This window comes from Saccostrea cucullata, unplaced genomic scaffold (genome assembly GCF_032062105.1).
Source record: "Saccostrea cucullata isolate Sc308-1 unplaced genomic scaffold, CSIRO_AGI_Scuc_v1 ctg1812, whole genome shotgun sequence".
NCBI classification, from domain to species: domain Eukaryota; kingdom Metazoa; phylum Mollusca; class Bivalvia; order Ostreida; family Ostreidae; genus Saccostrea; species Saccostrea cuccullata.
In genome coordinates, this window is record NW_026937494.1 from 30,001 (window position 1) to 54,191 (window position 24,191).

Here is a 24,191-nt window from a genome sequence, read left to right on the forward strand (position 1 = left end):
GTTGAAAAATTAGACTTTTAGAATTCACTTCCGTTTGCGACCGGAAGTCAGAACGACGAGAAATGAAGGTCGATCAACACATCTACATTCGATGTCCTATCACGTCCTTAAGTTTCAATTTTATATCTTTTACTGTTCTTGAGAATTTTTTGCGACAAAATTCCATCTAAAAAATACAAATTTCCCCCCAAAACGCGAACGGAAGTGAATTTCAAAAAAATAAAAAACACGTCTGGAGATATTTATATGATGCATCATACCAGTAAAAATCTTTGACATCCGTCCACGCACAGCTGAGATATCGCCCTAACTATGAAAAAAGAAAAATAATAATAATAATAATAATAAAAAACAGACGAATAACAATAAGGTCTTCCGAAGGAAGTCGGAAGACCTTAATAATAAGAAACAGAGTAAAAACAATATGTTCCCCAACTTCGTTTGGGGAACATAATTAACCTCAGGTAGTGTAGATTCAAGTTTGTCCAAATCATGACCCCCAGGGGTAGGGTGGGGCCAAAAAAAGGCCGATCAAAGTTTAACATAGGTATATATAGCGAAACCTTTTAAAATCCTCTTTTCATGTACTTCAAATCCATGCTTAATGATATTTATATGGAATCATTCTCAGGTAGTGTAGATTCTAGTTTGTTCAAACCATGACCCCCTGGGAGGTTAAAATTCAAGCCCCCCCCTCCCCCCCACCTCAGTAAACTTTCAGTTCTGATCTGATATGTGCTTTTTCCTAGCAAATTGCTCAGGTGAGCGATGTGGCCCCTGGGCCTCTTGTTTATCTCAAGCAATGATTCCTTAAATATCAATAATCAAAAAAATAAAGCGTAGTATTTAGGTGAAATACAGTAATAAATTTCAACTTTAATTTCAACTACAATTTGAATTTCAAACTTACTTTTGTACATTAGGATACAAACTTTCCAGTTGACCAAGATCCTTGAAATGTGTTGCAAAGAAGACAAAGGCCTGATTGGTAGAGAAAAAGGAGCATTTTAAAATCATACGCACATGGTATTAATAAGCATGTAGCGAGTCAAGAATGCTGACAAACTTACATAACATGGATCATTCTCCCTATATATTATTTTTTTTAGTTTGTACTATTAACTCAAAACTGAAGTAAACTGAGCAGTGCACTCTAATTAAAAACATCACCCATGAAAATATTTGGAATTCATGACACAATTGACTACTCTCCCTTATTCATATTAATAAAGTATGAAGAAATAAAAAATACTAGTATTCATTTTTAACTCAGACAACTGCAAGATTATAAATAAATATTAAGAAAAAAATTGTATGAGGATAGAAAATCTGCACATCTGAAGAGCAAGGTCATTGGCAGGTCAAGAACTCATGACTAACTTGGTCCCCAGCCCTTGAGCCTCAACTCTGAGCTCAATAATCATGAATTATTGCATTTGTATTCAAGCTTATGGTTTTGCTTAACGGCCAGTAGTAAAGAAGAAAAGTTTTGAAAATTGCATTTATTCTTATGGCTTATCCCTCAGGCCCCAAATGGGCAGAGACCATAAAATTCAAAATTTTGAAAGCCTTTGCCCATAAACGCTTTTAATCCAAATAGTTGAAAACTTAATCAAATGTCCGAGAGGAGAAGTACTGTTGCAGCAAATGTTCAAATGTCAGCAGACAATGCAAGAAGGATATGAAAACAGACAGCAACAAGTCACCTATAACATTTATTAAAGAAAAACTTACTTTAAATCTGAGTAGATATTCACAGACAGCATGACATATTCCAACACCTTCCTCTTGGCTTGTGCCTGTAATTTAATGAGAGAAAAAAAATTTAAAGTGTGTTTGAAAGCAATGCTGAATGTACAGTATTCATTATTGCTTTTAAGCACAGCTTACCCAAAAACTTCAAGATTTAATACAATATAATACAAACCACACATACCACATATTATTTCATAATTTCAATGTCAATCATTAAATATTGTTCTCCACAAACCTCTTCCTAGTTCATCCATAATTAAAAGTGATCTGTGACTGACATTTTGAATGATGTAGTTTACTTCTTTCATCTGTATATAAAGAAGAGTATATGTGAATAACGATTGGTTTTCAGATGTAAGGTTGCAATTTTTCTCAAACATATACTAATTACCAAAATTTGTAAAGAATGCTTATTGGTGTTTATGAAAAGAAGCTGATAGTATTCAAAAGTTTACAACAGTCAAATAATGGATGAAAACAGCATAGGTCACCTGAATGATATAAAAGTGACTATTCTTAACTTTGCAGGAATTTTAGAGGTCCCAGAAGGATAGGGATCATGAAATTGTTAAAATTTATTCTTAACATACAAAACTATTCTAAATAAATGGAAAATACTACATCTGATCCCATGTTGCTTATGCAGAGATTTATCACAATTCATGTGCACAAATATGTATATGCATATACAATGTAAAGAGGATGTGACAGGAAACAAACTAGCTCAAAATTCCATTTGGGAGCATACAAAGCGTATTGCATTTCAGACAAATTGGTTGAACAATTTGAAAGATGTGATCTGAAATAGTGATGGTCATGGCATGTAATTATGGATATATAACACAGAGAATAGAGGAAAATGCCCATTCAGATCTGATTATTTATGGCAAATTTATATTTTTTTACCTCCAACATAAAAGTAGATGAGTTGGACTCGATATCATCATCACTGCCGATCCTGGAGAAGATCTGATCTGTGATTCTGAATGAGGCGTACTCTGCGGGAACAAAACATCCTATCTGGGCCATGATTTGTAACAACACAATCTGTCTCAGGTAGGTGCTTTTACCACTCTATAAGGAAATTTAATTATTTCCATCAACATTTCAATTATAATAATACAAGAAACAATGTTTTAAGTACATGTACATATAATTGTATAAAACATCTACTGAAAGAATCAGGGGCATTAAGACCCTAAATATGCCCCAACCATAATGGACAAAATATTATAAATATTAAAAGAATTATGATTGAATCACACCTTTTTAGACATATTTTGATGAAAAAAACACTATTAAGACATTTTGGGGTCAATACAAAAATAACACTATTTTCACTGATTTCTGGAAATTCTTAATAATATTTTTTCCCTGTAAATATGATTAAAGAAATAAAAGATGGATGTTTAATACAAATACAACAGAAATGATCTTATACATGTGAATAGAAACTATTTTTTTTAGCTAAAAGTGTGAAATAACAGATTTGAATGTAAAACAGTTGTTTTTGTGCCCAGTTTTCGCGAAAGCGGGGGTACATTAAATCTTATTCATCTGTCTGTCAGTCTGTAAGTCTGTCAGTCACAAAGACTTTAACCTTGCCCATAACTTTTGATTTAGTGGAGTTATGACTTTCATATTACACGTGTGTATTCCTTTTTACAAGACCTTTCTTTGGGTACCACCAAATTTGACCTTTTGACCTTGACCTTTGAGTTTAACCCACTTTTACACAAAAATTCCAAACTTTACTTTGGCCATAACTTTTGAATAGTAGGTACTAGGACTTTCATATTTTACATATGTATTCTTTGTGGCAAGACCTTTCAATGGATACCAACAACCTTGACCTTTTGACCTTAACCATGGAGTTCCACGTACTTATGAAAAAACTTTAACCTTGACCATTACTTTTGAACGGTGAGGACTAAGGCTTTCGTACTTCACATATGTAATCCTTGTAAAAAGACCTTCCATTGGATACCAACAACTTTTACCCCTTGACCTTGGAGTTTTAACTACTTTTTAAACTTTAACCTTGGTCACAACTTTTAAACAGTAGATACTAGGAATTTATTTTTCACATATGTATTCTTTGAGTCAAGACATTTCATTGGATACCAACAACCTTTACCTTTTGACCTTGACCTTTGAGATTTACATACTTATGAATAAACTTTAACCTTGACCATAGCTTTTGAAATGTGAGAGCTAGGGCTTTCTACTTCAAATATGTAATCCTTTGAGAAGACCTTTCATTGGATACTAACAACTTTCACCCTTTGACCTTGACATTGGAGTTTTCACTACTTTTAAAAAACTTTAACTTTGGTCACAACTTTTGAACGGTAGATGCTAGGACTTTCATATTTCACATATATATTCTTTGTGGCAGGAGCTTTAATTGGATATCAACAACTTTGACCTTGACCTTAAAGATTTACGTACTTATGAATAAACTTTAACCTTGACCATAACTTTTGAACGGTAATGGCTAGGACTTTCATACTTCACATACGTAATCCTTGTGAGAAGACCTTTCATTGGATATCAACAACTTTGACCCTTTGATCTTGACCTTGGAGTTGACCTACTTTTAAAACTTTCACTTTGGCCATAAGTTTTTAACGTCAGGATTAGGGTTTTCATCCTTCAAAAAAATCAATTTCAATAATAATTACTAAATAAATTACATATGATATGGTGTTCATATTAGACACAATATGTCAGAAAAAATAACATCTCACTCACAAAGACACCGAAAGCGGGGCACCACAATTCTTTGAATTTGCTTGTATGTATTTAACATAAAAATACATTGAATGCACAAAGTGAACAAACAAGAAATGTATTCAACTAACATTTTTAATAACAATTCATTAAACTTGACAAAAATAACAATAAGGGATTTCAGTTTGCATAAACAAATTCCAGAACTACCATCACCCACCTATACTTTTACCAAAAAGATCATAGAAGTTTAACATCACACCACTCATGCCTTATACACTACATTTACTCATAATAAGATAATGTTTATCATCCTCACAATGTCATAAAAATGAACTAAGTATCAAAGAATTAGTTATACTAGTACATGTTTGTCTGGAAAGGTTTTGTAATTACATTGTATTACAAAAAATAACAAGTACGTGTATATAGTCATGTTAATTATTAACAAAGTTCAATATATACACAGCCTTCCACTACATTGTTGAAAACAACAATGGTTAAAAAATCACAATTTAAACATAAAAAAAAATCATAGAGCCTAATGCAGTGGATATCATAACTTGCAGATTGATTGATTGATTGTATATTGTTTAACATCCCTCTCGAGAATTTTCACACATATGGAGACGCCTATAATCTGCAGAATGTTCACTCTCAATAATGTTCACTCTCAATAAACCAATGTTGCAATTCATGTCACTCTTCCGTTGCACCCATTTCACTTTCTGATGAGCCATCCATTACTGCAGGAAGCACAGCTGCATCAAGGTAGTCTGTCCAGTCTTGAGTAGGTCTTACTGCAAAGTTTGTGTGTCTTTCATAGCCAAGAAACCACAATATTGAGGTCACATGGGCACGGCACTGACAATACCAACAAGTAACAGCTCCAGTAACAGGATATTGTTTTGGACCATCTCCAGGCATCCTACAATTAAAATATGAATATCAAAATTAAATTACTATATATGTTATGTATGCACATTTTGTCTATAACTATGGAAGGAGGGGGGGGCTACTTGTACTGTGTATATACATTTGCATAAGATTTTCTTTATATATGAAAAAAGGGAATCATTTATTAATATTACCAGGTATAATATATAATTATTTCATTCAAGAAATCAATTTAAATAGCAGTTTTATTGATTTACCTATTTGAGTTTAATGAATAAAATCTGAGGCAAAGACATTATTGTGTACTTTAAATTAAAACAAAAAAGATGAACCTTGTAATGACAAACATTTTTTTTTCATTTAAATGGTGACTTAAATGAATTTGAAATATTCCTTGGTAATCTAATTATTTTTTTTAATACTTACAAAAGTTTAATTCTACGTTAATAATATTTTAATTAATTGATTAAAAAAACAACAAAAAATACATTGTTCCCACAAGAAAAATAGAAAGAATTTTATTTATAATTATTATTTATTCTGCAAAGAACATTAATTAGATTTAGTGATGTTAGCTTATTTTTAAGAAACTAATTTTTTTTTTATTTCTTTAACGGTTTTACAACAACCAGAGACATATAAAACCATGGTTTTGTATTTACAATGGTTTTATATGTCTCTGCAACAAAAAACAAAAAAAAAAAACTCTTACAATTTTTTTTTTATTTTTGACTGTTATAGCACACCATACATTTACACAAAGTACACAGGTACCAGGGTAAGGTCTCTTGAATACACAAACGCTAGACTCGGTTGTATTTGTACTCAGACAGAAAAATATGTAATAAACACTTCGGGCCTAAATCAAAGAGAATCGATGAATAAGTCAACTTTTTATAATTTAGTTTTTATTTGAAAGAAGATAGCATGTTGTGTTCCTGTTTAATATATTTTAAATACATATTTTCTATTTTCAACTGTTTGACATGCATTGATTACCGTCCCCCCGAGTTCATGGAGTTCGCGGGGTCTGTCATGTCGAATCTTTTATCATTAATAAGTTTAGGAGGGGATTTAATTTTGAACAGTGCATGTAAGTAGTGGATGTAAAATTACAATTGCTCTGACTTTCAATTCATCCCTACCTGTTAAATGGTTAGAACTTCGATGAATCTACTGTCACATTTTCTGTTTCCTCCAACTTTGTTTACGTCTGAATATAAAAACCGAAACCGGAAGCGATCAAAATCGGCCTCAAAAACATAGTTTTTTATATTTTTCAGGGTGGCCGCATGCGAACAACAGAATGATATTTTGGGAAATAATTTATTATGTCATTTTAAACAATCTATCAAATTTTTACTCTGTTGTTTTCATGCGGCCATATCTAAATCTTCTTTGGAATGTGAGAATTTGATGGAAATTTTTCAATTCCGGAAAAATCACACAACTTCACATCGTGATAACTCAACTACGAATCAAATGTTGAAAATTTTATTGCTATTTACATCAAACTGGACATCTCGTTATATGAAAAATAAACCAACTTAACGATAGCACTGGTATAAAATTTTCTTTAAAATATTGGGCAGCTCATATATGCTTACTGCCCCTGATTCTTTGCCTATATTCATGAATTACTTTAAAATAAGTACAGTAAATCGTCTCACCATGTTTGCACCAGTGATGATATTGAAATTGCTGTCTTCAGTAGCATACTGAAAATAAATTTACATCATAATCCGTACTTTCAGAACTTTCTGTCAAACTGATAATTTTTCAAGTTAAATACCTTGAATATGTCTTAAACTAACTAAAACACCCATAAAAGACATATCTTTGCAGATTAATTTTCATACAACATGTCTCAGCGCACATACCTCTAAAAACTCAACAACTAAAATTAAACATAAACAAGAGGCCCAGGGGCCACAGCGCTCACCTGAGCACATTGGGCTTGAATTTACCCCCCCCCCCCCAGGCATTCATCATTTGAACAAACTAGAATCTACACTACCTGAGGATGATTCCATATAAATAACACTAATCATAGTTTTGAAGTACTTGAAAAGAAGATTTTAAAAGGTTTCCCTATATATCTTTATGTAAAACTTGGGTGGGCCATTTTGGCCCCACCCTAGCCCCAGAGGTCATGTTTTGAACAAACTTGAATCTACACTACCTGATGATGATTCCACATGAGTTTCATCTTTCCTGGCCCAGTGGTTCTGGAGAAGAAGATTTTTCAAGATTTTTTCCTATATATTCCTATGTAAAACTTGGGTCGGCCATTTTGGCCCCACCCTAGCCCCAGGGGTCATCATTTGAACAAACTTGAATCTACACTACCTGAGGATGATTCCACATGAGTTTCATCTTTCCTGGCCCAGTGGTTCTTGAGAAGAAGATTTTTAAAGATTTTTCCTATATATTCCTATAATGTAAAACTTGGGTCGGCCATTTTGGCCCCACCTTGCCCCGGGGGTCATCATTTGAACAAACTTGAATCTACATTACCTGAGGATGATTCCACATGATTTTCGTCTTTCCTGGCCCAGTGGTTCTGGAGAAGAAGATTTTTAAAGATTTTTCCTATATATTCCTATGTAAAATTTGGTCAGCTATTTTGGCCCCACCCTTGCCCCGGGGTTATCATTTGAACAAATTTGAATCTACATTACCTGAGGATGATTCCACATGAGTTTCATCTTTCCTGGCCCAGTGGTTCTGGAGAAGAAGATTTTTCAAGATTTTTCCTATATATTCCTATGTAAAACTTGGATCGGCCATTTTGGCCCCACCCTTGCCCCAGGGGTCATGATTTGAACAAACTTGAATCTACACTACCTGAGGATAATTCCACTTGAGTTTCACCTTTCCTGTTCCAGTGGTTCTTGAGAAGAAGATGTTTAAAGATTTTTCCTATATATTCCTATGTAAAACTAGGGTCGGCCATTTTGGCCCCACCCTTGCCCCGGGGATCAAGATTTGAACAAACTTGAATCTACACTACCTGAGGATGATTCCACATGAGTTTCACCTTTCCTGGCCCAGTGGTTCTGAAGAAGAAGATTTTTAAAGATTTTTCCTATATATTCCTATGTAAAACTTGGGTCGGCCATTTTGGCCCCACCCTTGCCCCTGGGGTTATGATTTGAACAAACTTGAATCTACACTACCAGAGGATGATTCCACATAAGTTTCACCTTTCCTGGCCCAGTGATTCTTGAGAAGAAGATTATTAAAAATGCCATTAATTTTTCTCTAATTCATAATTATCTCCCCTTGGAAAAGGGCGTGGCCCTTCATTTGAACAAACTTGATTCCCCTTCACCCAAGGATACTTTGTGCCAAGTTTGGTTAAAATTGGCCCAGTGGTTCTTGAGAAGAAGATGAAAATGTGAAAAGTTTACGACGACAACGACGACGACAACGACTACGACAACGACAGACAACGGACAAATTTTGATCAGAAAAGCTCACTTGAGCCTTCGGCTCAGGTGAGCTAAAAAGTGTGATATCATATTCATTTAGTTATGCACCAAATCACATCAAATTTGTGTTAAAACTTATGAAGACCAAAAATATTCATTTGCCAAGAGAATATTTGAAATCTTTACTACAAAACATTAACAAATTGATGTTGAATCTGTCCATGTCTTTCAGAAAAAATCTCAAAATATCTTTATTTTTTTATAACTCTCAAAATCCAAACTGTTTAGATGCCATTTTTTCTTTTAAACTATTAAGAATTATATCTAATGTTAACAAAAACACCTACTTTATTATGGTTGACCTGAGAATTTTAACAAAACAGTCTTTTGAAGACGTATACCCCCATTTTTGGAATATCATTTTTTTTTTCAATTACATGTATTCATTGCAAAATTTTTAAAAAGTCAAAATTAAATGGATGGTGTAGGCTCTTAATCAATAAAAATAGATTTCAGGTTAGATTGCTTAAAAGAAAATTAAAAAGATTGAGGTCCATAAAAACAATTAAGAATTTTGTGTCTGTGTATGTACTAAATGTCATATAGATCTTATGGACAGAGTGCATAGTGTTAATTTTCATAAATAATGTATATTAAATGCTTTTTATGCACAATAACACTATAATAAACAAATATATACTTGCTAAATCATTTTTAATCACCAAAAAGATTTTATATCAACAGACAAGTGAAAATCAAGATTTTTATATTGATGTGTAAAATTAGAACCGGATACGTAAAAGTGTGGGCCTTCCTTAAACAAGTATTTACTTTTTTTATGTGAAAAACGGACCTCCTTACAGTATTGTTAGGGATTGGCATATCAGTGCTGATTTTTTCAAGGATTGGGTGTCGTCCCTGCTTTATGGCAAGTGTATCTTTGGTAAAATCAGGCTTCACTGAAATCACAAAGTATTCATTAAGCTGTTAACGTTAGTATTTTGACAGGAAATAAACAATTCTTGACAATTACATTTATAAGAAAGTGTTTTCCGAATTATTTCAGTACCATAATTGGACAAAGTACAGGCATGAGCAAAGCTCTGTAACATGTCTATCATAGCCACGGCCTCTGACAGTTTGTACAGACAGCCAAAGTGGTTCCTCAGGTCTCCTAAAAGCTCCGTCACTACTCTGTAAAATAAAAGAAAAAATGTCAGAAAATCAAAGTATTTCTATACTTGATTTCTGTGCTTTCAGTATTTTATGAACTGTGAACCAGCTTTAATCATATGTGAGAAATTTCAAGTTAGTTTTGATTGCAACCTTGCTTTACTTGCAAATATTTCTTAATGCAAACTAATAATTTCAATATGTATTAATGTAAGATATTCCCTTGGTCACGAAAATAGTTATTGCAGACAAAATCTTTCAGATAAATTAAAGTAAATGTGTATAAGAGTTTGTCATAACTTACATGTTGGTCACTAGGTATATTTCATCCAAAGCCTCTTTTGCCCTGTCTGATCAAAGTATTGTTCACTTAATTACATGTATGTAAATTAAATAAATTTAATCATTGGGCATTTTCTCTTGACAATATGTTTGAAGCATTTAAGGACAGAAGGAAACTACCGTACCTCTTATTAACAAAAGAAAACGAATGGTATAATCTATAATATCTGGAATGCCTATATTGCAAATATCATGAACATGTTGAACTGAGTTGGATATTCCAACTTTTCTTTATCATGCACTTTGACTTTGGTGTCTTGAATTTCGAGATAACAAGGTTGGACTGTAAAAAAACAACCTGAATTACAGAAGCCACAGTAAATATAACACATGCATCTAATAAAACTGTAAAATTCATCTTAAACAATCTTACTATTCAAGCGAATCTGAAATACAAGATAATACTTAAAAATCAGATATACTACCAAGCATAGCAAATCTATCTAATGCCAATTACAAATTACAGATAAACAAATAATAATATATTTCTAACTTTTGCACACAATAAAACTTATAAAATAATTCTTGTAATCCCAACGAAGATTATTTTAAATCTTACATCCTCACTTATTTTCCTGTCATAAACTTAAGTTCCTGATTATCTAGAACATTCACATAAATAAATTTAAATCAATTTTAGCCATGAATATAGTAAATATATCAATAAAATTACCAGTTCTGTGGTGGTAAAACACAGTGTGTTCTTGGCTTTTGTAACTTTGATAAATATCTCAGGCAGACTCTCTTTGCTGAAGTTTTGTTTTGGACCACAATTAAGTTGCAGAAAAAAGCCTCTAGTGGAATTATACGAAGTCACTATTGGTAAATTGTATTCTTCTGCCCACTGGTTAGCCAATGCTGCAATAAAACAAGAGATCTATGGACCACTGTGATAAAAATCATTTTATATTCAAGACATTTTTTCTCTCATTGTTTGGTATATTAAATCTGTACTTATATAAACTTACTGTTTATGTCTTCTATAATACCGCCATATGTTCCTCTTCCAATATCAAGCAAGCCTATAACAAACTTAAAAATACAACAGGCCAATAGGAGTTAAAATGGGAATGAGTTAAGGATAGAGTTGTTGTTCTCAATCCCTCACTAGACAACTTAAAAAATATGCTTTGAAATAGCAAATTCTTATCATTTCATTTAATATTTTTATCACAAAAGAGCTTCCATATATTGCCTTGGTGAAAAAAAACCCAGTTGATTGTAAAAGTCAGCGCTTCTCACAAAAGTCAAATAACTACACTGCCCCATTCCCAAAGAAAAGGAATTCTAAAGATTGCATTAATTTTGATGGCTTTTGACCTCATTCCTCAGGCCCAATTGAGAAAGAGAACATGAATTAAAGTCTTATCCCCTTACCGATATAGTGAAAATAAAAAAATTATATTTTTGATGAAGTCAATTCAATTTAACTTGACTTTTTTAGTTTTTATAAATATCACTTAAAAACAAAATAAGTACATGTTTAACATCCCTTACCATTAATGCTTCCCTGAAAAACAAAACATAACAAAATTTTTATGTTTCAAGTTCCTAAAATTCTTCAAAGTATCAGGCAAACATAGTATTAATCAATAAGATATGATGAAAACTCACCTTCACTGCAAAACACTTTTGAGTGCGCATGTGCAGCATTCCTTTCTGATACTTGGTATCGTCATGAATTATGCTAGCTATTCTGGCTTTCATCAGTGCATATCTACCATCTTCTAGTGACTGAAAGTTATCCAGACTCCAGTAAATTAAATTACTTAAATTGATTTATAGCTTTTATGGAAGAAAAACAAAAAAAGACATTTTTTAGTGTATTTTCAATTGCACTGCATTGACAATCAAAGAAATTCATCCATCCAGAAACATCTTGTAAAAGTTATTCATCAGGTGGTTTTACAAAATGAAATACATTGTACCTTGTAAAAGTGTTTATCAGGTGGTTTTACAATATGCAATATGCAGTAAAAGTGTTTCATCACATAATTTTACAATATCAAATACATGTATCTTGTAAAAGTGTTTCATCAGTTGGTATTACAAGATTAAATACCTTGTAAAAGTAAGCGTTTTATCAATGGTTTTACAAGATGCAATATCTTGTACAAGAGGCCCATGGGCCACATCGCTCACCTGAGCACTCTGGCTGGGAAAAAGCAGAAATTGGTTTATTATTGAATAGTTTATATTCAAAAGTAGTCCCATGACCAATCATGGCTTTGCTATTCTTCATAAGATGATTTTTAAAGAATTTTCCTATATATTTCTTTGTAAAACTTTGATTAGCCTTTGTGGCCCCGCCATACCCCCCGGGATCATGATTTGAACAAATTTGAATCTACACTACCTGAGGATGCTTCCATATAAATATGATCAATTATGGCTTTGAGAAGAAGATTTTTAAAGAATTTTCCTATATATTTCTATGTAAAACTTAGGGTGGCCATTGTGGCCTCGCCCTACCCCCGGGGGTCATGATTTGAACAAACTTGAATGAACACTACCTGAGGATGCTTCCATACAAATATGATCAATTATGGCTTTGTCATTCTTGAGAAGATTTATCTTGTAAAAGTGTTTATCCAGTGGTTTTACAGGATGAAGTACATGTACCTTGTAAAAGTGTTTCATTAAGTGGTTTTACAAGATGAAATATCTTGTAAATGTAAAGTTAAACATGGTGGTTTTACAAAATGATATACCTATTAAAAGTGTTTATCAGGTGTTTTTACAAGATGAAATACCTTGTAAAAGTGTTTCATCAGGCGGTTTTCACAGTTGGAGAGTGCATTCCTGAGTGGGTCTACCAGTTCCAGGATGTGTTTGAGGAGAATAAGGTTGTTGATGTTGGCCTCTGCTGTTTTCAGTGTCTCCTTCTTTGGGATCTGTACACACACTGACAGGATGTGGTCAACATCCAGGAATCGAGCAATCACTGTCTGAATGCTATCAAACACATCCTCCTTCTCTGAATCACATCAAAGAAGCATCATTTAACATCTATAATCTTCAATAAGCAACAGAACTACTTACATCCATTCCATTCAAATTTACCTTTCTTTCTAGAAAAATATTTTAAATAGAATATACCTTTCAAATTTACAAAGTTTGAATATTCTGAAAATCAGCAAGTCTCTTGAAAATTAAACTTCTGAATATACTGTAAAACGAGAATATTTGGCGCACTACTAATTTTAGCGCCTTTGGCGCAAGAGCCCCTGAGCGCTAAAATTTATTGTGCGCTAAAGGATTTCTAAATATCATTTTTTGTGTGTGTTCAAAGCTTTTACATAAGTGCATGTAAACCTAAACGTGCGATTACGTACATGTAATGTCGAAGGGTCATTGGATTTTATATACACACTAGTACTGCACATGTTCGGAAGACAGGAAGTTCTGCCAAATTATAATTTAATTAAACTATTGTTACCCCGGTAGCTGTTACCCGATTATTATCATTAGCACCTTCAAAGTTGGGCTTCTCAGCGTGTCAATCATCAATCGCCTCGAGGTAAACAATGCAATCACGCATGGCGATTGAGCTTGCAGACAATACCTGATTAGGATTACCGTTTTATCTAAGTAATTTTCTGTCGATGCATGCATTGTTTTAATGTGATTTAAATGAGCAAATACTCCATTTCTCTTAATTGAAAATAGAAATAAAATAATAAATTTTAACATTGTACAACGTCCACGTGTTAGCAACACGTACCGCCGTAAAGGTAACGAATGTTTACTGATATACGGGGGTACTAAATGTTTTTCCGTGCTTGACTAACTAAAAAGGCAAACAAGGGTATGGATAAAAAAAAACAAAATATCACATTTATATATTTTACTGACAAGTGCAAGCGCTAAAATTTATTTGCGCCAATGCATTCCCACTTGCGTTTGCGCTAAAATACGTTTGCACCAATTTTTCTCATTTTACAGTATATAATGTATTGGCATCAAAGCTTAAATTTTTTCATACTATATTGCATACTGGGTTAAAAACTAGGAACTTTGAAGAACCTGTGAGTTCTGAGACTGCTTCTTGTCTCATGGCTATGGTTCCCTTGTCACAGGAAGGCTGTAAAATACTGGCTCTCAGTAAACGGGCTCCCCCAATTGTCTTGGTGTAGTTCAACACTCCGTATAATGTATGCTCACTCTTAGGGTCCCTCACGTTCTGTAAAAGTTCAAGGTTCACAGCAGTGGTGGCATCTGTAATCAAACATCATAGAGAAAAAGTCTACCAGCATTACATGTAAGAAATGGTGTACACAACAAGAAAACACAATTACGAAATTTTTTTAGAATAGCGACATTTGTTTAAATTACAATTAGAAGCATCATAGAGTGTTCCCTGAGGAAAGTATGTGTTAATTGTTTGTTATAGGACATTGAAGACATAAAAAAAGTTTTAGCATTTGCTTTTAAAAGTACTAGTACATATATTATCATGTAGACATTTGCCTGCAAAGAAAATGAGATGCGTTTAGGAAACACTGATGCATCTTATGGCAGCAACTTATGGACAAGTTAGATATATATGTCCAAAAATCATACTCACTATGTAATGCTTATATATTTTTTTCCAAAATGTTTTATGAAAAAAACAGTACATGATGCTTTATATCAGACTTAGTTACCACTCAGTGGACAAAGAAGGTGCAGTATATTGGCCCTGTGATTTATTTTGAAAAGAAGGTCAAGGGTCAAGTTCATAGATCATGAGGTCACTTTATATTGTGCCAAGTATATTATGAGCAAAGATTCAAATGATTTGTTTCATGCTTGAATTTGCTGTCTCTACCATATTGTGTATTGTACTGAAAAAATGTTCTGTCTAAATATTTCAATGGAAACATGAAATATGGAAAAATCAACCTGTCTAATCCAGTCTGTAAATTAAGCTGAGGCCAATATGCCTAATGATTGTAGACTTTTTAAGGGTCCTCCACACCATGTGACTTGTGACGTATATAGAAAAAATAATTTTACTTCCGGTTTTATTTAGATTTTCCATCAGCGAATTGCCTGGAAACCGCTTGTAAGAGAGTCTTCGAAAGAGAAAAGTATGTAGCACACTCAAAACAATGAAAACATGGCATGGTCACGGAATGACCGATAGAAAAAGATGTCTGTTTTTTCTATAAAAGACAGACAAATGACTGGGTTTTCATAACATAATAATTCTTCAACAACCAAGTGCCGGTATGACGGGAACTGTTAGGTTATTTATACTTTCAGGCTAATCAACCCACTGACATGATTATCATCAACAGAGTCTGTGTTGAAAATTGATATTTTTGCACACTAATTAGTGCGTTTCAATAATACGTCATCTCATTGTGTTTATGAATATTAATAAAATAGTGTGCGTTTCTAGTTTTCCTCTTTTACATATATTTCTGACTAGTTCAGTACCCAATAATGAGTAACTATTGCAGAGACTTGCCAAAGTTTTAAAGTCTCGGGCAACAGGAAAGATAACTCTAAAAAGGAACTTTGAAACCAATGATTTTGAAAATATTTTTCCTACATTACTGCATTTAATTTTAATTCAATTTTTTGGTGTAACGGTAATCTAATTCATTGATGTTTCTTCTATACAAAATGAGTCTTCCTTGTTTTTTCTCTAGATGTATTTGAGAGAAAATGAGTTTTATTTATTTTTTATAAATTGAATTAATTTCTCTAAAAAATATATTGATCGCTAACATTAAATTTTTATGGTTATTCTGTGAGCATAAAAAATACGATAGGGTAAGACAAAATTTTTGGTGCTACGTATGAAAACGCCTCGGGAAAAATATTTTGAAACTTGTGAAATTATTATTTTAACAAGAGGCCCAAGGGCCTTGAATCGCTCTTCTGATAAATTGTACAATCTATCACTTCTATTAAAAGCCTCCAACTCTATTAGAATCAAAAGACCCAAAATGCATCAACTTACAAAGTTTGATAATATTTAGCCAGTTAAGACTGAAGATATTATAATATAATTATAAAATACCATAAGTAGGTCACAGTGACCTACCTTTTGATTGAAATTTTTTGTGGACTCAAGATACATTAACTGACAAAGACTGATGATTCTAATTAAATAAGTACCTGAGATATTCAAAAGTAGGTCACCATGACCTACTTTTTGGTCAACATTCTCTGAAAACCCAAGATGCATCATCTGACAAAGTTTGATGATTCTAAGCCAATTAGTACCAGAGATAATTAAATATATGAGATATTCAAAATTAGGTCACCATGACCTACTTCTTGTTGGACATTAAATGAAACCCTAAGATGCCTCAACTGACAAAGTTTGATAATTCCGAGCCAATAAGTACCAGATATAATTAAATATAGCCATAAAATGTCAAAAGTAGGTCACGGTGACCTACTTTTTGGTCAACGTTCTCCGAAAACCCAAGGTGCCTCAACTGACAAAGTTTGATGATTCTAAGCTTATACGTACCTGAGATATTCAAAAGAAGGTCACTGTGACCTATTTTTTTTTCCACATTTTCCAAACCCAAGATGCCTCAACTGACAAAGTTTGATGATTCTTAGCAAATAAGTGCCTGAGATACATAAATAAAGCCATGAAATGTCAAAAGAAGGTCACTGTGACCTACTTTTTATAATGTTCTCCGAAAACCCAAGATGCCTCAACTGACAAAGTTTGATGATTTTAGGTCAATAAGTACCGGAGATACTTAATTATTGTCATAAAATGTCAAAAGTAGGTCACCATGACCTACTTTTTGGGCGTCACATTCCGAAAACCCAAGATGCATCAACTCACAAAGTTTGATGATTCTAAGCCTATAAGTACCGGAGATACTTAAATAAAGCCATAAAATGTCAAAAGTAGGTCACCGTGACCTACTTTTAGGTCGTCACTCTCTGAAAACCAAATATGCATGGACTCACAAAGTTTGATGATTCTAAGCCAATAAATACCTAAGATACTTAAATGTAGCCATAAAATGTCAAAAGTAGGTCATCGTGACCTACATTTTGGTCGACATTTTTCAAAGACCCAAGATGCATCTACTGACCAAGTTTGATGATCGTAGGTCTGAAGGTAATCAAAATATGCGTTTTAAACAATTTGAAAACAAATGTCCGCAAAATTCAAAAAGTAGGTCACAGTGACGTACTTTTTCATAAATATGTTTTAAGGTCCCAAGATGCATCAAAGTACAAGATTTGATGATTCTAAACCTCCCAGTGTCTGAAATAATGGGATTTAATGTTTTCAAAAGGATAAGTCATAAAGTTCAAAAAGTAGGTCACGATGAACTACTTTTAAGTTGACATTGTTCGAGGACCCAAGATGCATCAACTGACAAAGTTTGATGATCATAGGTCTTAAAGTGTCCAAAATATTATGCCTTCAAACCAATTTGAAAACAAATCCCCGCAAAATTTAAAAAGTAGGTCACCGTGACCTACTTTTGAGTTAACATGATGTGAAGTCGTAAGATGCATCAACTTACAAGAATTGATGATCCTAGTCCTTATAGTAAGCAAAATATACACGTTTTTATTAATTGTAAATTTAGGTCACTTTGAAGTGACCTTGAGACCACGCCCTTTGCCCTTGGGTAATTTCCCAAGCAAATTTTAATCTTCGACATATCCTGATCCTTGTGTGTAAGTTTGATGAAAATCTGCCTGGTGGTTATGGAGAAGAAGATTTTTTAGCAACCAGTACTTTTGGTTTTGTTTTCCTGATTATCTCCCCTTGTTTAAGGGTCCCAACCCTTATTTTAGTAAAAATGGTAGCCCTTGGGCCAAGGATACCTATGACAAATTTGGTACTGATTGGCCAAGGGGTTCTTGAGTTATGGCCCATATTCTAAAAAGTTTACGCACATCGCACAAATGGCCATAGCATTAGCTCTTTGAGCCTTTGGCTCAGAAGAGCTAAAAATTTTGTATAAATTACATTTTAATCCCTGGTCAGTTTTTAAAGGTTGATATGCTTGTTAAAAGTAATGCTCAATAATATGAGAACAGAAGCTGTCTGTGTGTGGAGGACCCTTAACTAATCAATGTCCAGTTCATTAAATTGTACTGCATGATCAAAATACCCTATCAAGAACTGCTCCTTATTTGAATAAAAATCTTCATTATTGGCACTTTCTTGGTGTACAATTACCTATCATGGTTGTATTTTCACATCCACTGAAAATTAGCGACATCAATCAACCAAACTTGTAAGAGATTTATTAGGACCCGACACTCCAAACCACACTTCTAGTAGATATGATTTTTTGCATAGAGCAGATTAATATCTGATTTGAATTATGCAAGTAGTTGTAGAGTGTTTCGGCTATTAAGAAGCCTCATCAGGGGTCACGGACATAAATCATGGTGTTTGTTTTAGGTGAGACCGGATTATCTCGTCACCTATATTCTTGTGTTTGCTGTAAGCAATGATTGGTTGAGAATTAAATAAAGTTTTGCATTCTGGATTTCTAAGAATGGTGTTCCAATATTTCAGAATTCGTTTTTTCAGTCCTTTAACGCAAGGGTTAAATTTAGTAACCAGTACTGTAAGGTTACGTAATGACTGTTCTTTAGTCTTTTTGATGATGAGTTTTGATCGGTTTGTGTTGACCGTTTCCTTGATGATAGGATCAATTTCCGAAGTAGAGTAGCCTCGCTTTGATAAGTGCGTCTTGAAGTCATTAAGTGTTGCATGTAATATTTCAGGGTCAGTGGTGTTTCTTGCATGTCTAATGCATTCTCCTTTAATGAATCCTTTAAACACAGCTGGGCTATGAGCGCTCTGTCTGTGTAGATATTGAAAGTTATTTGTTGGTTTGATAAAGGACTTGATATCAAGTTTGTTAAAATTTTGAAATTTCTGTCCTTTATAAACTGTAGTATCAAGGAAGTTGACAGCAGATGGAGAAATTTCAAATGTAAATCTTAGATGCTTGTGACAGTGATTGCCGATATTAAAGAATTCTTCTATCTCTGGTTGCGTTCCATTGAATATTATGAAACCGTCATCACGGTATCTGCCGTGGAAGACAATTTTGCTGGCATGACGAAATTGTGCCATTATATGCTTTGTGATTTGATACATTCTGATGTCACAGATCTCTGGACTGGGGACTGCCCCCATACTTGCTCCTATTATTTGTTTGTAATATTTTCCGTCGAATTCAAAGTAATTGTTTTCCAAGACGCATTTCAGTAAGAAGTTTAGATCCTCAGGGTCCGGATATGGAATGTCTAATTGCGTTTTATTGGCCTGTGTGTAAGCCTCATTTACTGATGAGAGAAGTTCGTTGAATTCCATGTTTGTGTACATGCTCGTCACATCATAAGTAATTAATAATGCGTTTGTTGTCAATGTGAGGCCTTCGATTTTGGTGATAAAGTCCGTAGTGTCTTTGATATAAGTTGATTGTTTTTGTACAATGGGTACAAGAAAGTAATCGCAATATTGTCCTATTTTCCTCGTTGGCGTATCGCATTGCGAGATAATTGGTCTACCAGGTGGTAGTTTCCTAATGCTGCACTGACCGTTTATTAGAGCATTGTAAATGTTTGCTGGTATTTTGTGGGTTTTCGGTAAAAGGTACAAATGCCCACATTTGAGTGAAGGTTTTTTGTCATTAAGAAATTTGTAAGTTTCTTTGTCCAATGACCCGTTTGAATGCATTGCAGCAAGTTTATTTTGAATGTTTTCATGCAGTTTGCGCATGTTGGGTTCAGATACTTGCATATAGTGTTTAGATTGCAGCTGGCTTTGTGCTTCTAAGACATACTGGTCTTTGTTCATGATGACAATTGTGTTGCTTTTATCTGCTTTTTTAATAACAATGTCGTTGTTATTTTTAAGAGATAAAATAGCTTCTCTTTCAGCATTTGAGATGTTTGATCTCTTATTTGCAATTTCCAAGGAGGAAAGTTCCAATTTGGTTTTATCTATATATTCCTCGAGTTCGCTGCATGTAAATGGCGGTTTGTAGCCAGATTTTGTGTTAAAGGGGTGAATGGCATTGTCGTCTCCGGTATCAAAGTGGAATTTGCATCTGAGTTTCCTGGCAAATTCTTCAAAATCTTTGAGCAGCAGGCTTTTAGCATTGTCGCTTTTAGGCGTTGGAATAAATTTTAAGCCTTTGCTTAGAACTGAGAGTTCATGTTCGGATAAGTTGTATCTTGATAGATTTAGAACAAACTTTCCCCCTGTGGCCGTAGTTTCCTTGCAGTGAGCTTTAACTCCCCGTAAATAATTACGAGTGCGTTTAGCATTTTTGCATTGTTTACTCCGTCTATTTATTCGTCGAGCCATTCAAATAGAGGAGCAGTAGGTGGTAAATATATTGTATATAGCGAGGCGCTATAGATCAACAATGGGTATTTCGATGAGATAATGAATCCGTCTAATTATCAATAAGTGTTGATAGATTAGAGGATAAGAAGAGTATGTGGCTATAAGAAACCGATAGTCAGATTCCGATGATTCGTTATGGTCACGTGCAAGGGGCGGTGTTTGTTTAAGAGCTGGTCCAATGGGTGGCTAATGCACACCAATTTTTATAGTAATTAAATCCTGATGATCTTAAGCCGTCTGATATACATAGTGTCATAAAATGAGGCTAAAATAAAGGCCCGTCTTAATATCATATGATGATAATAAGAGGATTAATATTTCACATGACTGTCCAAATCCTGAATGAATTCTTCCTGGTTTAAGCTGATCTGGTCCTTCAATATATCCTAGTATTCACAATCTGATATTCTCGTGGTTTTCTTGCATTGGTACAAAGTAATTGAATGAAGGGCACTATTGTATGTGTATACTTGAGCAAGCCGAAGTATTTGATTATAAGAGAAGCGTAAAAGACGATCTTTGAAGTAGCAGTTCAATCCTTTACAAACATGTGCTGATTTGGTAAAGGAAGTGCTGGTAATAAAATGTCTTAGAAGACAATAGAAGCAAAGAGTGTGGCCGGATTGTTGGATGACCAAATAAACCACACAAGTCGATCGCTGTCCAAGGGAGGGCGATGCACGGGATGATGCCGGTGGGACATTGTCCCTAGTCAAAGTGTGAAAATTAGCGACATCAATCAACCAAACTTGTAAGAGATTTATTAGGACCCGACACTCCAAACCACACTTTAAGTAGATATGTTTTTTGCATAGAGCAGATTAATATCTGATTTGAATTATAAGTAGTTGTAGAGTGTTTCGGCTATTAAGAAGCCTCATCAGGGGTCACGGACATAAATCATGGTGTTTGTTTTAGGTGAGACCGGATTATCTCGTCACCTATATTCTTGTGTTTGCTGTAAGCAATGATTGGTTGAGAATTAAATAAAGTTTTGCATTCTGGATTTCTAAGAATGGTGTTCCAATATTTTAGAATTCGTTTTTTCAGTCCTTTAACGCAAGGGTTAAATTTAGTAACCAGTACTGTAGGGTTACGTAATGACTGTTCTTTAGTCTTTTTGATGATGAGTTTTGATCGGTTTGTGTTGACCGTTTCCTTGATAATAGGATCAATTTCCGAAGTAGAGTAGCCTCGCTTTGATAAGTGCGTCTTGAAGTCATTAAGTGTTGCATGTAATATTTCAGGGTCAGTGGTGTTTCTTGCATGTCTAATGCATTCTCCTTTAATGAATCCTTTAAACACAGCTGGGCTATGAGCGCTCTGTCTGTGTAGATACTGAAAGTTATTTGTTGGTTTGATAAAGGACTTGATATCAAGTTTGTTAAAATTTTGAAATTTCTGTCCTTTATAAACTGTAGTATCAAGGAAGTTGACAGCAGATGGAGAAATTTCAAATGTAAATCTTAGATGCTTGTGACAGTGATTGCCGATATTAAAGAATTCTTCTATCTCTGGTTGCGTTCCATTGAATATTATGAAACCGTCATCACGGTATCTGCCGTGGAAGACAATTTTGCTGGCATGACGAAATTGTGCCATTATATGCTTTGTGATTTGATACATTCTGATGTCACAGATCTCTGGACTGGGGACTGCCCCCATACTTGCTCCTATTATTTGTTTGTAATATTTTCCGTCGAATTCAAAGTAATTGTTTTCCAAGACGCATTTCAGTAAGAAGTTTAGATCCTCAGGGTCCGGATATGGAATGTCTAATTGCGTTTTATTGGCCTGTGTGTAAGCCTCATTTACTGATGAGAGAAGTTCGTTGAATTCCATGTTTGTGTACATGCTCGTCACATCATAAGTAATTAATAATGCGTTTGTTGGCAATGTGAGGCCTTCGATTTTGGTGATAAAGTCCGTAGTGTCTTTGATATAAGTTGATTGTTTTTGTACAATGGGTACAAGAAAGTAATCGCAATATTGTCCTATTTTCCTCGTTGGCGTATCGCATTGCGAGATAATTGGTCTACCAGGTGGTAATTTCCTAATGCTGCACTGACCGTTTATTAGAGCATTGTAAATGTTTGCTGGTATTTTGTGGGTTTTCGGTAAAAGGTACAAATGCCCACATTTGAGTGAAGGTTTTTTGTCATTAAGAAATTTGTAAGTTTCTTTGTCCAGTGACCCATTTGAATGCATTGCGGCAAGTTTATTTTGAATGTTTTCATGCAGTTTGAGCATGTTGGGTTCAGATACTTGCATATAGTGTTTAGATTGCAGTTGGCTTTGTGCTTCTAAGACATACTGGTCTTTGTTCATGATGACAATTGTGTTGCTTTTATCTGCTTTTTTAATAACAATGTCGTTGTTATTTTTAAGAGATAAAATAGCTTCTCTTTCAGCATTTGAGATGTTTGATCTCTTTTTTGCAATTTCCAAAGAGGAAAGTTCCAATTTTGTTTTATCTATATATTCCTCGAGTTCGCTGCATGTAAATGGCGGTTTGTAGCCAGATTTTGTGTTAAAGGGGTGAATGGCATTGTCGTCTCCGGTATCAAAGTGGAATTTGCATCTGAGTTTCCTGGCAAATTCTTCAAAATCTTTGAGCAGCAGGCTTTTAGCATTGTCGCTTTTAGGCGTTGGAATAAATTTTAAGCCTTTGCTTAGAACTGAGAGTTCATGTTGGGATAAGTTGTATCTTGATAGATTTAGAACAAACTTTCCCCCTGTGGCCGTAGTTTCCTTGCAGTGAGCTTTAACTCCCCGTAAATAATTACGAGTGCGTTTAGCATTTTTGCATTGTTTACTCCGTCTATTTATTCGTCGAGCCATTCAAATAGAGGAGCAGTAGGTGGTAAATATATTGTATATAGCGAGGCGCTATAGATCAACAATGAGTATTTCGATGAGATAATGAATCCGTCTAATTATCAATAAGTGTTGATAGATTAGAGGATAAGAAGAGTATGTGGCTATAAGAAACCGATAGTCAGATTCCGATGATTCGTTATGGTCACGTGCAAGGGGCGGTGTTTGTTTAAGAGCTGGTCCAATGGGTGGCTAATGCACACCAATTTTATAGTAATTAAATCCTGTGGATCTTAAGCCGTCTGATATACATAGTGTCATAAAATGAGGCTAAAATAAAGATCCGTCTTAATATCATATGATGATAATAAGAGGATTAATATTTCACATGACTGTCCAAATCCTGAATGAATTCTTCCTGGTTTAAGCTGATCTGGTCCTTCAATATATCCTAGTATTCACAATCTGATATTCTCGTGGTTTTCTTGCATTGGTACAAAGTAATTGAATGAAGGGCACTATTGATGTGTATACTTGAGCAAGCCGAAGTATTTGATTATAAGAGAAGCGTAAAAGACGATCTTTGAAGTAGCAGTTCAATCCTTTACAAACATGTGCTGATTTGGTAAAGGAAGTGCTGGTAATAAAATGTCTTAGAAGACAATAGAAGCAAAGAGTGTGGC

At 34.1% G+C, this 24,191-nt stretch overlaps 1 protein-coding gene across 1 annotated transcript in view; it reads right to left on the bottom strand.

Moving 5' to 3' along the window:
• The window catches only part of LOC134248288 (mutS protein homolog 4-like), a 24,215-nt gene extending 5,544 nt beyond the window's left edge, over positions 1-18,671 (bottom strand). The window contains exons 1-16 of the mRNA XM_062730700.1: positions 18,499-18,671; positions 14,361-14,552; positions 13,088-13,311; positions 11,949-12,068; positions 11,832-11,844; positions 11,303-11,356; positions 11,008-11,192; positions 10,708-10,720; positions 10,297-10,342; positions 9,889-10,013; positions 9,681-9,778; positions 7,056-7,103; positions 2,662-2,829; positions 1,991-2,063; positions 1,735-1,799; positions 911-981 (exon numbers count right to left, since the gene is read on the bottom strand). Of these exons, the coding sequence (XP_062586684.1) occupies positions 911-981; positions 1,735-1,799; positions 1,991-2,063; positions 2,662-2,829; positions 7,056-7,103; positions 9,681-9,778; positions 9,889-10,013; positions 10,297-10,342; positions 10,708-10,720; positions 11,008-11,192; positions 11,303-11,356; positions 11,832-11,844; positions 11,949-12,068; positions 13,088-13,311; positions 14,361-14,552; positions 18,499-18,541 (1,538 nt within the window). The 5' untranslated portion in view covers positions 18,542-18,671. The remainder of the gene's footprint in view (positions 1-910; positions 982-1,734; positions 1,800-1,990; positions 2,064-2,661; positions 2,830-7,055; positions 7,104-9,680; positions 9,779-9,888; positions 10,014-10,296; positions 10,343-10,707; positions 10,721-11,007; positions 11,193-11,302; positions 11,357-11,831; positions 11,845-11,948; positions 12,069-13,087; positions 13,312-14,360; positions 14,553-18,498) is intronic.
• Between the last annotated feature and the right edge of the window lie 5,520 nt (positions 18,672-24,191).